Source organism: Pyxicephalus adspersus, chromosome 10 (genome assembly GCF_032062135.1).
Source record: "Pyxicephalus adspersus chromosome 10, UCB_Pads_2.0, whole genome shotgun sequence".
Classification (NCBI taxonomy): Eukaryota; Metazoa; Chordata; class Amphibia; order Anura; family Pyxicephalidae; genus Pyxicephalus; species Pyxicephalus adspersus.
The window spans coordinates 5,361,333-5,379,218 of NC_092867.1; the positions used below are offsets into that span (position 1 = coordinate 5,361,333).

Here is a 17,886-nt window from a genome sequence, read left to right on the forward strand (position 1 = left end):
AGCGGCCTTTTTATGATCAGTGGAAAATGGCGCCGTCCAGCTTGCGTTTTTTCTACAGAATCGAATGTTTTAATGAGCCTCCGATTGCCAAATGTTCTCCACGAGCTCGTTTTCTTTGGGAAGAAAAAGAAATGGAAGCGTCTCCCGAGTCGCATTACGTCACCGTTCTGCTGGGCTAAAAATAGGACACTTATTATTAGAAGGCAAAAATCTTCGGGATTATAACCGGAGCCCATTATAAGGCAGCTGTTGGGAGGCCGCGCATTGTATTCTGCAAAGGCTTCAAAATGCAAATTGCCTTCATAATTGCAGCCGCCATCATTAGCTCGGTCCGAGGTGAGCCACGCAAGGTGTTTTATAATGGAACAAAACTTTTTGCTGGACCAGAACTTCTCCAAAGTCTAATTTCACACAGCCGGGATAAATGTCTGATATTCGGAATTATTCCTGAAATGTGTTAATGATTTTTCTGTAAGTAGCCCATTACATTAACTCTTCCCTGATGGGAATATTTGTTCCCTCTTATAATTAATCTGCGGTGTTCTTTATTACATTGTGCTGGGCTTCTCTCTGACACTTTTACCTTGGTAGAGGCCTCGATTCCTCCACAATCCAAGTCCAGTAGGTCCCGAGCTTTTCTGGCTTTTTCTTGCTTCTCGCTGCGCACGATAATTGAGATCGGCACTTTAATTCTTACCTGGCACAAAAGCCTCTTCTCCGCATGCCCGAGATCATGCATGTGCGGAAGGAGCAGCCTTTATAACACAGGTGACAACGCTGTGTATTCTTTAATTAAATGACGCAGCAGCATTGTCACCCTATAGGGCATTCTCAAATGAACATGTTCTGTTCAATGGAATTTGCATGAAGAAGTGGAAAATCAGCGGATACAGCAATAAATGGACATTACCTGTGGTAATCCCAGAATGCATCATATATATCAGTTCTGATTTTTTCCTGGTTTTCATTATAATGTCTGAGCTCCGGTTTGTGCACAGTTCTGCAGATATAATATTATTATGGCTTCATATAGCTCCAGCATATTCAGCTAACAATCTAATGTCCTTTGTCATAGCCAAGGATAATAATGTACTTCAAGGTCAATTTAGGAAGGAGGGGGGAGGATTACCCTACCTATAGCAGGTTCCTGGAGGGTGTAGATATGTAAGTGTGTCTAATCACTTACCTATATCAGGATAAATAATCAGTGAACAGAGCAGCATGGCAGACTTGATTTCCGTAGGCGTAGAGTAAGAGCTGCTGGAAATTCCTGATCAGCCGCATAGATGTGCATGCTACTGGGCACTGCCGTTGGTGGGACAGGCAGCTCATAAGGATCGGTATGGTCACAGGGATCCCCGGGTAAAAATGATTTGTACAGCTCATGGCAAATAAAACACACAGCAGTGGTCAGTGAAGGAAGCGAACCCCCAATCTGCTGGTGAATGGCAAGAAATACTATTACACCCATGGTGAATGTGGTCTAAGAATTGGGAAAATGTCACTTATATAAGGAACAAAGGGAGCTCCTCCAATGCCATTCTTCTGGCTCTGCCATGTGGCGTTGGTACTGGGCACCATTAGGCAGGAGGTGAATCCAGGAGGAACCCTGGCAGAGACATTCCAGTTGTAGAATGATAAGAATATCATCACATAACCTTGGAACAGTCATCATTTTTGGGGTACTGATGGCATTGGGGTACTCATCAGGCCAGGCTGTGGGTACAAAGCAGGTATCAGGTGATTGGCACAGGCTGATTAGACCCTGCTCAATTCTCCGCCACCCTCGGAGGACATTAATGCTGTTATTTGCTTCTCGGCAGGAGGGAAAAGAAGCGGAAATATCAGGAGGAATTGGATTTATAAGGCGTTTATAATCCAGACAAATATTATTTTTTCGCTGCAATTGGATTTGTGTCTTTGAAGGGAATGAAGCTAATTAGTGCTTAGCTCGGCTCGCACGCCGAACCTCATCAGCGTAAAAGTGTCATCCTTTTGGTTTTGCAGGGATGCGACTATTAACATTTTATTTAGGAGCGTGTTAACGCCTCCTAAGCAGGTGTGTGTTTAACGCTCTCCATAATAAAAAAGTGGCACAGTTATTCCACTCGCTGCTCTGTTTCTGAGCATTTTATTACCAGGCGAGACAACATCAAGGGTCCTTTTATGGCCTCTTAGGCTGGAGATAGGAGCGCATGGCGTGTCTGTGTGTTACCGCCACAGCGTCCCGCTGATTAGCAGAGTGACTGAGCGCTCCTTAGACTTTCCGCTATATTCTAGAATAGAGAAATACAATGGCCGTCAGCAGCAAGGAGCGGAGAGCCCCTATCGTACGTCTGTGTCACTCTTCACAAGATAACGTGAGTGCTAATGAGGAGCTAAAATCCCCCAAAGTGCCAACCTGGCAACGAAACGAGCGTTCACCGGATTTACATGTCATATACACACAGCGAGTGAATGTTCTAAACTGATTTTATTTTAATTTGCTATTTCATCAGTTTTACAACCCCATGATAAAACCGAGGAATTATATTACTTTCCACAAAAGCAAAAATAACCAACTCGATGTTGTTCACTAATTTATGGCTTTGTTTTGTACAAGGAATGATGGGACTGGCTCAGTGTTCTCTGTACAGATCTACAGTATATGTCAGAGCTATATATATGTATAATAACAGTGTGTGATGGTGAAAGAAGATTAGAGTGTCAGCTTTTCAGCCCACAGATTGATGGGGCTGGCTCAGTGGGAGGATATTAAGAGTGTCTACTCCTTTGCACAGTGACTGATGAGACTTTCTCAGTGTTCTCTGTACAGCACTATGGTATATGTCAGAGCTTTATAATTGTATAATATTAGTGTGTGACTGTGGGGGGACATTGAAGTGTCAGCTCCTCTGTACAGAGACTGATGGGACTAGCTCAGCGTCCTCTGTACAGCACTGCGGTATATGTCAGAGCTATACGAGGGGGTGCTGAGAATGTCCTGGCTTTCTTGATTGCTTTTGTGTTTCTTCAAATTCGGGAACAGATAATAGTCCGAAGGGGCCAGGTCAGGTAAGTAGGGGTTATGGTAGAACAATTGGAAACCCAGGGTGTTCAATTTGGCAGCCACAGAGTTGGAAGTGTGCGCATTGTCCTGCAAAAAAAGGTTCCGTTGGTCAACTTTCCACAGCGTTTCGTCCTAATTGCCTCCTTCAGCTGGTCCAGAAGGTTAGCATAATACTGTCCGGTGATACCAGAGCCCTAAGGGAAGGTAGTCCACCAACAGAATACCGTCTTTGTCCCAGAAAACAGACGCCATGACTTTTTTGGCCGATTTCTGGGTTCGAAACTTCTTTGGCCACGGGGACCCGTTGTGGCACTATTCCTTTGACTGTTCCTTGGTTTCAGGATCATAGATGTGGAGCCAGGTTTCATCCTAGGTCACTAACCTAGCCAAAAAGCCATGTTCAGCTTCAAAATGGGCCAAAACAGCTCTGGATGCTTCAACTCGTTCCTTCTTCTGATCACTGTTTAAACATTTCGGCACCCACTTCGCTGAAAGCTTGCGCATGTCTAGGATAGTGCTGATGATAAACCCAACACGCTCCCGTGAGATGTCAAGTATCTGGGCGATCTTTTTGTGGATATTCGCCGGTCCTCAATAATCAGGTCATGGACAGATCGCAGGTTGCCGGGTCAGTTGAGGTTGGGGGGTGCCCATTGTAGGGTTCATCTTCAACGGTGAAATGCCCGGTCTTGAAACGAGATATCCAGGTTATGACAGTGCTGTAGGAAGGACACTTCTCCCCCAGTATTTGTGACATCTCAGTGTGAATGTCCTTTGCTGACTTTCCCTGGAGAAACAAAAACTTCATGGCGGCCCGTAACTCCAACAACGTGAAACTTGCTTGTGCCTCTGCCATCACAGCTTCTCACTAAAAGGAAAAACAGTTTTAAAAATTGCAAAGACCTGATATTTGCACAGTTAAATACTAAGATATTAGGCTGTCATATCCCCCACACTCATTTTTCTATTTCATTTGCAAGGGGGCAAAGCCAGCACCCCCTCGTAAAACCGCAGATATAATGAATATGTTCCAGATGTCCCCTTTCTCCCCGGACCTCCAGCTTTTGCTGTGCTGTCTCTTTGTATCCCTTACAGTAAATGTCAGTCCTCACTTTCGGAAAGATTGATACAGCAAAATATTTACAGCGCCGTTTAATCACGCCGCCTTTATCTGGACCTTGCAGCAAGGGCTTGGTCTCCTTCCTCCAGCTGATATTGCGTTTTGTTTGGTTTGATTGGGAAAGGCAATTAAAAATGTTTTAAATTACCGATCCTGGAGCAGTAAGAAAAGTTTCTGGTGAACTGTTTTCTGCTGTTCTGCCATACTGGTTCTGATGGGGGGGGGGGGCTTGCTGACCGTCAGATGGAGGTCAGGGAGGTCCAGTCTGCTCCTTCTATAGCTTGGATTCCCTCACACACTATGCAATCTCATAATCAGTGCTATGATTGTAATTCTGTTTGACTTATATTGATCGTTGTTTATTACTGGATTTACTTGTTCAATATGCGATCAATACTACAATTGTTTTCTCTGTTATATTTCATTGATTTATTGATCACAACACAGAAAGTGATTTCAGTATTAGGACAACCAATCAACAAGAATAAATACGTTGGCCTGATCAAAGTTTTGATTGATTTTCTGCAATCCTTTTGATTGATAGAATATTGAACCAATCATCTGATGAGCTGAAACAATCCGCTCCTTCTCTGTGATCGCTGTGATTGAAGCCATATTGCGTTCCGTAGTGCAGCGCAGACATCGGTAGATGGCGATACTTTCGGGGCTTTTAGATGAGAGGAAGGAGATAGATGGGGTGGTCATTAGCTCTAATGTTCCCGGTGATAGATGGACACCCCCCTCCCCCACATCAGGACCATAAAGAATTAGCTGCTTAAGGCTCTTCTTAATTGTCCTTGGAAATGAGGGAAGAAACTGGATCTCCGCCAGGAACTGATAAATCACCGCCATCTAAAGTTTCCTTCTGTGCGCCAAACTCTGGGAAGACGGGTCATGTGATACTGTTTATATTGGCATAGAAAATGAAACGTTGGGTCAGCGAGCCCAATTCTGACTCCCTGACCCCGAATTATCCAGCTGTGTTCACATCACACCCCAGAAAATGCAATCTGATCATTCTGTCACCTCCTGCATGTATGTATCATACAACATTATACATTTATATAGCTCTGACATATACCGCAGTGCTGTACATAGAACACTGAGCCAGTCCCATCATCCGCTGTACAGAGGAGCTGACACTCCAATCTCCCCCCACAGTCACACACTATTATTATACATTTATATAGCTCTGACATATACCACAGTGCTGTACATAGAACACTGAGCCGTTCCCATCAGTGTCTGTACAGAGGAGCTGACACTCTAATGTCCCCGCACAGTCACACACTATTATTATACATTTATATAGCTCTGACATATACTGTAGCGCTGCACAGGGTTATATTAAAACCTCCTGGCAGTAAGAATTTTATAGGCAGAGCTTTTCAGGGAGATAAAAGTTGGATTTTACCATTATAAGCAAAGGTTTGCCAGCTCCCAGCCCCCCCCCCTTTCCCCATTGTATTTGTGATTCTGCATCTATTGCATGACATGCACGTTGTTACAATGTTATTATCCAGGTGAGCGGGTCATGTGACTTATTTGCATTAATTATCTTTATTTCCCTCCAGGTGTGATTCTGAAAACCGATACCTGGGGAACCCTCTGCGAGGAACCTGCTATTGTAAGTCCTGAGGATGATTATTCTTTCTGAGCTCTAAAATCCCTCTAAACTCTGCACACACATACAGAAATTAGCAGAAATCCTTCTCTTTCCATGAATAGCATTCCTTGTGTTCCCAGACCATGAACATAAAATAAAACACTGCCGGCTGGATGGGGTCACTCCTCTACCGACCTCAAGTCCGGGGGACATTTTGGTGGTTGGTTGCTTTGATAGTAAGTGCTGCAAGGGTTACATGACCCCATTATAGGTGAACGGGTGCCAGGAAGATTCGTTATTATTATTACATTATTATTACATAGGTTCTTTTTAAAGCAAGATCTGATCACCAAATCACCGCTCACATTTTTGCCCTTCTTTGTGATGTCTTCTGAACACTCCAATGGGCTTAATAGGACTTGGCATCAATGTGGGCACTCAAAGACGGATCACCCTACAGTGACGACAAGAAGACAAAATCGGGCGTATCATGTGACCATAAATTTTGGAGCATTTAGCTTTAGCTTTTTTTCTTATTGGAGGAATTAATTATGGGGGGCTGGCAAGAATTAGGATTTAAAATCCATCCCTCCCCCAATATCTGGTTGCTGTTCATTATTGCACTTATATAAAATAAATCAGCGGTAGTTTACTGATAAAATAAAAATGAGAAATTCTTTCAGTGATTTTCTCTAGTGATATCCTGACCAATCACATTTCTGCTGTCACTGATCTACTAGCCCAGTGTAAGTGTAAGCTGCTTTCTGATTGGTCCCTGAATTCTACATCTGTTCTTTGCAAAAATAAGCCCCCAAAAATCCCTTTCCTCCTTCTCATGAGATCTCAGCACAGGAAGTCTGACAACGTCCAGCAATCCATATGGTTAACCTGCCGCGGCGGTTTCAGGAGGCCGAGCCTATTAAAGTTTATTAGTTCCAATTTATGGGAAATAAAATGAAGTTGGCTTTTCATATCTTCATTAGAAATCTCTGCAGCTTTGGAGAGAGGAACATTTAACCCGCAGGATCGATAAGTATTAAGGAATGCAATTACCGCCGAGTGCGCTTTACCTTGTTATGGAATGGGAGGCGCTAGGGGAGCCGCCAGGAGTTTTAATGATCCAGCTGTGTGCTGGAAATCCTCCAATCAATACGCAGATAAAATCCCTATATATCTCCTCATAAACATTCTTTATGGAGTAAACCGAGCTGAACGGTAAGTACATCATCCCGAATGTGAGAACCATTGATGGCTGTAAAGAGGACCTGTCAGTAAGGAATAAATCCCTGACATGTCACAGTGTACAGTGACAGTATCATATTTCAGAAAAACCTTCCATCTGTAATCATTAATATAAAATAAATGTCAATTTAAATACAAGCACCTGAATACACGGATATGAGGACAGAGCAGAGTAAGTGACAGTCCCTCACCCAGCCTGTGGTTGGACAATGTATCTTCTCTACTGTCCAACCACAGGCTAGGGGAGGGACAAGACCTGTTGGAGTTGGGTAACTGTAGCAAATAAAAATCAGGTCTCTTTCCCTGTCAGCCCGGATTGTGCTGTGTGCCAGAGCTGAGCACATTTTAGTACTGGATGGACAGAAATACAACCATGTGCTCTCATGTATGTTTTTCCTCTGTGAATTCATTTGAATGTTTATAGCTAGAGTGGGACCCAATGACATCTCCATTAGGCTGGCTCACCCCTACATGCCCCTTCATTCTGTGGGACCCCTAGCCAATCCGCTGCCCATTCTGTCTATTCCCAGCAGGCTGATTGGAGATTGCTGTGATACAATGTTGCAGAAATGATTATACTTGAGTACATCTGAAGTCAGCCAGTAGGGGGCAGCATTGTCCTTTCTGGACTCACATTAACACCGATACAGCTTCTACCTGGGAATCTGCAGGATGGGGGCCACTCATTCTCTTCTGGTGGGGTGGGGGTCAGATTTGGATTGTACACGGAGTATTCTTTGCTCCAGCATTACATTCGAAGTATTCAGCCATTGCAATCTCCATGTTATATCAGAACAATTGTAAGCTCTTCGGGGCAGGGTCCCTCTCCTCCTGTATCACCGTCTGTATTAGTCTGTCATTTGCAACCCCTATTTAATGTACAGAGCTGCTATGTTGGCGCTATATAAATCACGTTTAATATTAATAATAATAATAATAATAATAATAATATCAATAATATTAACAACCAGCAGATCTCTGATAACCAACCCACAGTCATGTCAATCCCACACACTATACTGTCATCCCATCTATCATCCTTATCATTGGGTACAAAATAAAGACCGCCCAGGAGGAGCTAACATCATGGTCATCTTCTATAGCTAAATTGGTCTAAACCAGGGAAAAAATAATCTCACGTGTCACCAACCGACTCTGTGGTCCCTGAACTGTGTGGTCAACCGAAAGGAAGTAGGGGAAAAACTGGGCACAGCACACAGCAGGGTTGTCAGGTGTCACCTGGCTGGTTGTTCTCTCCTTATAATGAAGGGAGCTACTCTGTTTTACAGCAATTTAAAGTTGAGATTATCCAAGAGGCAGTAAAAAGGGTAACCAGTGCAAATAATTGGGTCTGATTTATTAAAGCTCTCTAAGGCTGGAGAAGATAGACAATCATAGGAGAACCAGGAGGATCCAGCCACCCTGGAATGGTTTCATAAAAATCATTTGCTATTGGTTAGCAAATCTTTTTAATCCTCGACCACATGTGTTCCAGGTTTGCTTGGGTTCTCCCATGATAGCAATGTGATTGGATGTATATTGGGGGATTGTTTTCTCTCTTGCCTTCTAATTTTGGATCTTTGATCTTTCTCTGCAGACAGCCTGCTGATCGAGTTCCGACTTACATACGAATTCAACTTAAGAACAAACCTACAGTCCTTACCTCGTATGTAACCCGGGGACTACCTGTATACAGATTTGTATTATGGGTCATGTGATGCTCTTCCTTTAGGGTGTGCACATCTGGGCACTCCCATGTTGGAATCCACATGAGATGTACAGAGCTGGTTTCACTTTCCATCATCTACCCCTTATGGGCTGAGCATTGGCTGGACTGACACGTTACCCTTTTATTGATCAAAGTTCCACTTGTCACCAACTTAGTGCCAGATGCCGGGAAATCCGATTCTTCTTCCAAACTTTGCATTGTTGCTGTGTTACTATTCCTAGGGCATTAACAATATTATTTATAGGGGAGATAATTTACTCTCCGAATAAAGCTTCATTAACATAGTAAGTTTCCTTCTTATTCAATTAAAATGACTTTGGTGGCAAATGGCTTTGTCATATTCAAAAGAGAAGAGAAAATGGCGCGTTATGAAATGTTGTGATTTAATTAAGATAAATTGCTTCTCACCAGCCAGAGACAAAGATTTCCAATTCACTTTTAATTATTAACCTTAACATTGATGGCAGACAATAGGAGTCGTCCTGCCGGGGGGAGATAGAGGCTTTTCATGCCTGACTTCTCTGGGGTGTGTGAGGTCCCCTTTATAGCGCCTCGGTCTCGGGGGACAGAGGGGTCTTTATCTGGAGCGTTACTTTATTTTTCCGTTCTGCATCGGAGGCCATACAAGGAGACGTCATGAAGGGGGCTCAGAGCCGGTGGGATGCATTGTAAATCAGAGCAAGCAAAATCTCGCCATTGTTTTTCCATCTGCCGGCAGGAAAGCCGAGAGCTTGCGACTTTACAAATATATTTACATATATTAATGAAGTAGGATAAAAGTTGAATTTTCAAAGATAAAGTGGCTTCCATTGGGGACCCTGATGAGATCTGGGAAAGGAAAAAACTATTTTCTGGATGTCACATTGCGGGAAGAGTTGCTGGAGAAGTTTTAGTTTGCTTTTAAAGAGAACCGGTCACAATTCAGGTTTTACATTGTTCTCATATGAATGATTTATCCTTTATTTAACTTTACTTACACTAAGTCTGAATCATTACATTGAGAGTCGAGGGTGACATAATACTTGGGGGCTAAAAGTTGCTGCCCTTCCAAATGCCAAAAGTGATTGTTCCTTAGCAGGCTGTATATGCACAATGAACTTTTAGGTAATGTCCATATCCACAATTAAGCCTCCATGATTGAAATCTATTTAATGAAAGAGACGTGGCCAATAACAGTCAGGCTGGTAGGGACTAGATGAGGCTGGCCATTCTCCAGCCAGTAAAATAAGACCAGCCCTATGTGACTTGCTGCAGCTTCTAAAGTACACTGTGAGAATCTTAATCTGAAATCAGATTCAGTAAATTCAGTTTGCAGAGGAGTCGGTACAACTGTGCAAGGACTGAAAGGGAAGTCTGGAGGTCAAATTTAAGGGAGTGGAGGCTGCAGGGCAGGTTTAAGGGAGGGGGAGGCTGCGGGGAAGATTTAAGAGAGGGGGGAGGCTGCAGGGCAGATTTAAGGGAGGGGGGAGGCTGCAGGGCAGATTTATGGGAGGGGGGAGGCTGCAGAGCAGATTAAAGGAGGGGGGATGCTGCCGGGCAGATTTCATTGGAGGACAGGCTTCAGTACAGAGTCAACTGAGGGAAGGCTGCAGGGCAGTTTTAATGGAGGGGAGGCCACAGGGCAGATTTAATTAAGGGGAAGGGTGAAGGATAGGTCTAGTTGGGTGATTGGTCTTTGCCAGACTTTATCAGACCCCCCAATCCTGGCTTCCTCTATTCAAAAATTGCAGAGGGCAGAGCTTGAACCAGGAAACACTTTGGCTTCCACAACCTCAGATTTAGCATCGTCCATAATATAAGGATAGGGGGGGCAATGGTGTGGGGTAAGTGAGGTACATTAGGATTTAGGGAATCTGTAGAATCTGAATCTCCTCCAGAACCTGAAGGCCAATATCATGGTCAGAGTCATACGGCGGGCCGGTTCCGCTCCTGCAGCCAGAAGAAATGTTCACGTTGGTTGGAGCGTTCTTTTGTGTACAAATAAAAAACAATTACCAGTGTGCTCAGCGGCTTAGCAAATGAATACAATTATTCCACCTTAGAAGAGGCGAAGACCTTGCGGTGCGATCTCAGCCGTAATTACCAATCCATCTCTCTGATCAAACAGAACTGCCGGGCTGTTAAATGCGGCTCGTAAATGTCACAATGTATCGGTATGTAATGTGTTCCTTCCCCGGACCGTCCCCCGGCCCGCACACGTTCCCTCTCCGGCTTACCAAGCCGTGAATTTTTATTGACACGCGGAGTAAATTTTCGGCGGGTCGGCGCTGGAGAGGGTACTAAACAGGACTTGTTTATCGGGAAATTTATCTCCTAATATATTAGTTCATTCATTTTCCTAGACACCAGGAGGTTTTTTTTTTTACTGGCAGGGCCATATAACGCAGCATCTGCTTAAATTTTTCCACCCATAAAATTAAGATATTTTCAGCTGTCGCAGTTTGTCACAACCCTAAGAAAGAAGAATATTATATTGATTGAAAAAGCAAATCTGAGCCGTGCATTGTGTGGTGATACCACATACGACACCACGGGGCTTCTGCAGTAAAACAGCGCCGGCTGAAATACCAATGGCAGCCTAAAACATTGTTAGAGAAATGAAGCCATCATAGGATGCTGAATGCTACAACTGGATATTGTACTTACACATGGCCGAGTCAATTCATCCAAATGTGATCATTCAGTTATTTACTTAGCTTGGGGTGTTCTCAATTCTCCTGTTACATTCCCTATAAAGGAGGGGTGGGGGAATGATTGCTTATTCATAATGGGTTGTCCCCCAGACCCCAGATTAACTGGTTGTGGCATTTCATGGACACTTAGAAAAACATAAGTGAAATGCACAGGATGTGTATAGAACACTTTGCCTCCTCTGCCACAGCATTCTCTCCCCTTCTGCACTCCCAACTGCCAAAATGACAGCCAGGATTTGTTGTGTAAATACAGAAGCTGTAGAAGATGCTGCTGTGCAAGGCACAATGTTTATACACAGAGAGATACAAAGTACCAGATGATAAAGTCATCTTTATATCCTCTCATTTTCTGCTGTGGATGTGTCTGTGCAGCAGATAACAATTAAATGTTGTTTTCTTGCCAGTTACCCCTTTTTTTTAACTGCCTCTAGTAAAATTTAAATGTTGAAATTTGTAACGTTGCAGGTCATTGTGCCAGAATCAGAATTTTGGGGTCATTTTGAACAGACAAATTATAGAATTAAATGTAAACTTATCTACGGTAACATCATTTTTCTTCATTTTTGACAGCAGAAGCTTTTACAGCTGGTTTTGTGCTCAACAACTTCCAGCTGTCATTGTGACAGATAGAAATAGCCAGCAAGTTCAAGAACGGGCCCAGAATGTACTATATACAACCTGTGTGTTTAGATACATTAGTTACAAATTAAAATGTATCCATTCCTTTCTATTACTTTCTCAAAAACATGATAGGAACAAGGAGGAACTTGCTGTAAAATAAAGGAATTCCCTTCTTGGACAGTTGGAAGATTTCCCCTCCATTACGGTGCCTGCTCTGCAATCTTGGATTTCTCATTACTTCCTTTCTATTAATAATTGTTACATAGAGGTATTGAAGATGAATCTCCTTATCCCATACACAGACACCAAATACAACAATAGTTTTTGCGCTCTCGTACATAGGCAGCATGTCTCGCCATCCCAAACTAATCCGTTTCTCTCTTCTGCTATAAAATTATCGCACACTCGCAGATTTTTACGTTTTAAGTTGACGATTCACCCCAAGTTTGAATGAATGTTAAATCCCTGATATGGCTGAGGATTGCAGTTTGTTCTCTGCTGGACAAGAAGTGCCGCATTATCTTAAATCCTTCTCATCCCTCAATGTCTGACCCCTCGGCGCAGCGTCCATTGGGCTGTATTTTGGTCCTGAAGATATTCTCTGTTGACGTCTCCTTCTGCGTCTCTGTAATGAAATGTTTCATCCATATTTATACATCGCCCCCCAGCCATTAGAAGTGATGTGGTTGACCCGCCATGATTGCTACCCTACTGGCGGAGCCTGGCATCGGGCACGGCGGCGGGGTGCTGCTGCTGATTAGGTTACGGAGATGCTGCAACCTTCAAAGGAAGAAGCCATTTACCACCAGCATGCAATCTGCATAATTTCATCACCAACATTTGTTCTGGACCTTTCCCTCCCTCGGCTTTCTACAGTCTGATTTTTGTATTTTAGTATGCGGTGCAGGAAGAATATGACTGGTGGGAGGAGCAGAGGGAGAATGGCGGCTGATATTTCTTTCCTATATATTGAACAATGAGAACTACTTATAAAACATCATACAATATGAATATCTTACATTGTTTAGCTCCAGTAGTAGAGCTGCATATATATAATTTATATTGATATTTGATGATTGTGGCTTCTTATTATTTATTAATCTTGTACAGTATCATGGCTATAACTTGTGTTGCTTCCTTGTTTGCAGCTGGCACGATATCCGGTGAAGAGGTCCCGCTGGTGGCCCGGTCCAACATCAAAGAATATCGGGACAGTTTCTCATGTGAGAAGTTTAATTTCCGGAGTAATCCCAACATCACTTTCTATGTCTACGTCAGTAACTTCTCCTGGCCAATCAAAATCCAGGTCAGTCACATGTTCTTCTTTATGGACCCTATAAAATTCTGTGGTGGGAGGGTCTTATCACAGTGACATCCAATGGGCTGTCTCTACCATGCTGTGCTGTACATTCAGATTGTTGCACTTTTACTATCCCTGGGAAAACATCAACCTGTAATGTGAGAGTTGGCTTGGGGTTATGGGCTGTTAGTGTTACCGTTCTTGAACAATAAAATACAAATCAAAGTACAGATTGCTCAAGCAATTCTATGACTATCAGAAACAATTTTTCGAAGCAAAGAGAATAAGATACCCGTACCCTAACTCTTCAATAACCCTACCCTGATTCTCTAGCTCTAACTCTCGAGACAACCATCTACCCCTAACCTAGTTAACTTAACCTAATCTTACCTTAATTCTAACCCAAACCTTTTCCAACCCTAATCTGGCAAGCATTACTGTATAGGAAAACCTGTACCTACCTTGTCCTATAATGTATCTCTATGGCTAACCAACACCAGCCCATCTTTTACCCTACCTAACCCAACCCTTACCCCAACTGATACCCTAACCCTTTAACCCTTCTCTTACCCTAAAACTAACCCTCTAATCATACCTGTACCCTATCTCTTCAATAACCCTACCCTGATTCTTCAGCTCTAACTCTGTAACCCAACCATCCACCCCAACCCTAATCTAACTAACCCAAATTTTACCTTACTCTAACCCAAACTTTTTTTAACCCTAATCTGGCTAATAAAACCTGTACCTACCTTGTCTTCTAATTCTTTTCAATGGCTAACCAACACTAACCCATCTTTTACGCTAACTAGCTAACCCAACCCTTACTCCAACTGTAACCCTTTAACCCCTCTCTTACCTTAAAACTAACCCTCTAACCATACTTGTACCCTAAGATGATCCTCTAGCTCCAGTTCTCTGCCCCAACTCTAACCCTAACCTTACCTTAACTCTAACCCAAACCTTTTCCAACCCTAACTCGGCAAACATTACCATATAGGTGACAGGTTTCCTTGGTTTCTCTTTCCTGTCCATTGGTTCCTTCTGTCACTTCCTGTCCAGACACAATCTGGAACCCTTGGAAGTACCCCCTATATCCAGGAATTGGGTGGCATGTGACCTTCTACGCCCTCTCTAATAATATGCAGTGCACCTGGACTCAGCAGCCATTTGCTAGGGCCAAACAATGTCAGATGGTGGGGTGGGGAGGAAGGTGGCTAACCCTGGTTAAGTTCCACTATAGACTGGCAGACTGGCATAGAACCTACTTTGCGGCAGACCCGGTTGGTAGGGAAGTGAGTTATATTGGGGTTATATGGTGAGTATCAGTTTGAGGGTAAGAGGATGAACTATGAAGAGAACCTGTCACTTTTGCCTGGGTCACTTAATTCACCGGCTTCAGTCTGTAATGGAATAATTTGGTTGGGTCGGCAGAGGGGTAATTAATTTACATGCTTTCGTGCATTGATCGGTCAGCTTTTGTTTCATTTGTATTGGAATCCTTCCTTTCTGCCCTTTAATTATCTCTCGTTGCTGTGTCACCTATGCAATCTATGAATTCATTTCCTTTAATTTATTGAATCCTCGGTGTGAATCCTCTGAGAAGAATATCAATCAGCCATGCCCCGCCATTGGCTGGACGAGCTCCAATACAAACCCAGTGCGCCAAGGCCTCCTCAGTGGCCAGTCCATCAGTTCCTCGTCAGTCGAGCTGGGAGTCTTCCTTGGCCGCCGTCCTGGTTTGCGGTTCCGCCTCACTGATTTTTCGTTGTCTTTCTCGAATCCCCTGACGTGCAGGCAAAGGTTTTATCCTGGCGGAGGATTATTAAGTGTTGGATCGTTAGCGGGTCTCTGAGAGACGAGATCGTCAGGAGGAGGAAAATGAGAATAAATGGAATTTCTGAGGGTTTATTACTTTTCATTTCCAAATGTTTATACAGAAAATGATAAGAAATGTAAGTGAATACAAAATGCTTGGCACAGGATACAAAAATAATGCCCCCACTCCTCAAAGAAAGGGCAGAACCAATGGACCATTTGGACTTTTTCTGTCTTATGTCTCTCGAAAGGGACGGCACTAAGTTTGTTCAGACATCACCAAGGATCTCCATCTACTGAGATTCTTGCTAAGAAATGACAAAATGCCCCGGTGCAATTTCATCAACTTTTACAATGAATAGCTATTCTTGAGCTCATGTGTATCGTGTTCAGGAGGGTACTGCATTGAAAAAAAGATACATGCAGCATTTTCAGCAGCGCATAGTGACACACGACTGCACCTTGTGCTACGCTGCAATGGATGTGCATTGAGAATCCCATTGGGGTGTCATTGAGAATCAACGGCAGCACATTGCATCAATGCACGTTGTGTTTATTATCACAGTCCAACACTGAATAAGACATGAGCCCCAGTTACTGCCTAGAATGAGATGTCATCATTCTGCTTCAGGCCTTGCCTCAGTCTCTTCATTAGAGTGTAACTTTGCAAGGTATGAGGCTGCAGCAGGAGCCAAAAACTGTACAGGCACCGGGAACCAGCAACGTAATTGGGTCACCTCTGAGCCGGCATCTGCATGCACCCAGTCCAAGAAGTATATGGTGACTCTGATGGCTGAACAAAGATGGAGAGAAAAGCGGATAAAGGCACTGGGGTAATAAATCCCTAGAAGTGTTTCATTGACTCATCAATCAGCATGTTTGTCAAAAAAATCCAGGAGCACTGTAAACCCTTTACATTGCAGTTGGGGTACAAGAGAGGAGCGCTGAGCCACAATTTAAGGATCTGATTGGATAGATCAGCGTGCATGGTCCTGCCTGTTAGGCCCCACTACTCGGCCCGCTCTCCCCTCCTTCATCCCGGCAGCTCTTAAATCTGATTTACTGTGGACAGATACGACGCATTGATCTCCACAAATTACTAATTGCCGTTTGGCACATTTTGCATGATGCAAGCAATGGATAAGCGGCGGTGAATTGCGACGTACAGGCAGATGCGGCACCGGCGCTCCTCTACTTCCAGGAAGACGACGGGTTTTATGTGTGCGGCTGGCGCGATCCGCCACTTCTCCAGAATCCTAAAGACTATTTATGACGGCTTTAATGTATAGTTAAGGAGGAAGGGAGGGGAGAGCGCGGGACGGCTGCCAGAGCACGGGGAGATGGATCCCGTCCAGGCACATCATTGCTTACCAAATCTTCCGAATCTGACACTGAAAAGACTTCCCGGAATTATCGGGAATAAACTGATGTAATATGGATGCATGATTAGTAAAAATGGCGACTTAACCCTCGCTTGTAGACGAAAACTCTTCTTGTCCTGCGTTGGTCACCTGATCTGTTCGCTGTTGGTCACTATGTGTATGGGTCAGTCAGTCTTGGGAAGGGGGTCAGTCTAGTTCTACCAATGGCTAAACCAGCATTCTTAGCCGGAGTGCCTCTTTAGAATGGTCCTATACATTGTCAGTCTGTTGGATTCCTCATACTGGCAGTGTAAGCGCAAACTGCAACTATCTGTTAAAAACAATCGACATTAAAATACATTCGACATTCTTCCTTTCCTAGTGATCTTTCCGTTGGATGCAGCCCTAGGTGGCCAGTTTACCCGGAGTGACTGAGTTTTAGGTGGAATATGGTGGGCCGAGGGTACAATCTCTGTACAATCCCTGTTAGTTACCCCCAGCTGCTTTTAGCTAGTCAGGCAGTCCCTTAGGCTGTGTTCACAATCTCACGCCTAGATGTGCATTGCACCATTGCCATGTGGCGGGATCAGGCAGCCTATTGTTATTATGAATAGAATGACCACCGAAATACAAAATGCATGATACAGGTAGGGACTGGGATACACCACAGGTTACGATTCATATGATCCGGCTCTCATCACATTTAGCATTGATGGACTCCCGTTCATCACACTAAAAGCCGGCAGTAAATCACCCAACCTCATTCAGAACATGCTGACCACAGCATTCAGTCCTCCGCTCCCTCAGCTCCATCTGACTCCGAGGTCACCTTCAGACTGCTGGATAGTGACTTGCTGGACTCTTTTAAATGAGATATTGCTTTAAGAAGCTCAGCTTGTTGTGTAGTTTGGCTCCATGTGCCAAAAGTGGAGATCTACTCATATGGAATCCAATCTGTTATAATAGTATTTATATAGCGCCAACATATTACACAGCGCTGTACAGGGTTACAAATGACAGACAGATTCAGACAGTGACACAGGAGGAGAGGACTCTGCCCCGAAGAGCTTACAATCTGAGAGGAGATGGGTGAAAGGTAAGTATGATACTAGGAGTAGGCAATTTGGGGAGGAGCCTGGAGAATGTAAGTGGACACAATATCCCTCTTTGCAGTTACCTGAACAGGTGTGCCCATGGCAGGACTATTCGTTGTATTCTGCTGACAATTCTCGATTTCTCATCACTTTTAGTCTTGGTGACTCCAGGACATATAGAGAGGGTGAATCCACAAAAAAATTTTCACAAGTGATTTACTTTTCCACACTCAAATCAAAAAGTGATGAATTC

General features: G+C 43.7%; 2 protein-coding genes across 2 annotated transcripts in view; both read left to right on the top strand.

Annotated features, from left to right (window-relative positions):
- ATRNL1 (attractin like 1) overlaps positions 1–8,691 on the top strand; it is a gene marked incomplete in the record, with an annotated part of 107,662 nt that extends 98,971 nt beyond the window's left edge. Inside the window, 2 exon segments of the mRNA XM_072424787.1 lie at positions 5,744–5,796; positions 8,615–8,691. Of these exon segments, the coding sequence (XP_072280888.1) occupies positions 5,744–5,796; positions 8,615–8,691 (130 nt within the window).
- Positions 8,692–13,074: 4,383 nt separating this feature from the next.
- The window catches only part of LOC140338810 (attractin-like protein 1), a gene marked incomplete in the record, with an annotated part of 111,367 nt that continues 106,555 nt past the window's right edge, over positions 13,075–17,886 (top strand). Inside the window, 1 exon segment of the mRNA XM_072423113.1 lies at positions 13,075–13,366. Coding sequence (XP_072279214.1) covers positions 13,133–13,366 — 234 coding nt within the window.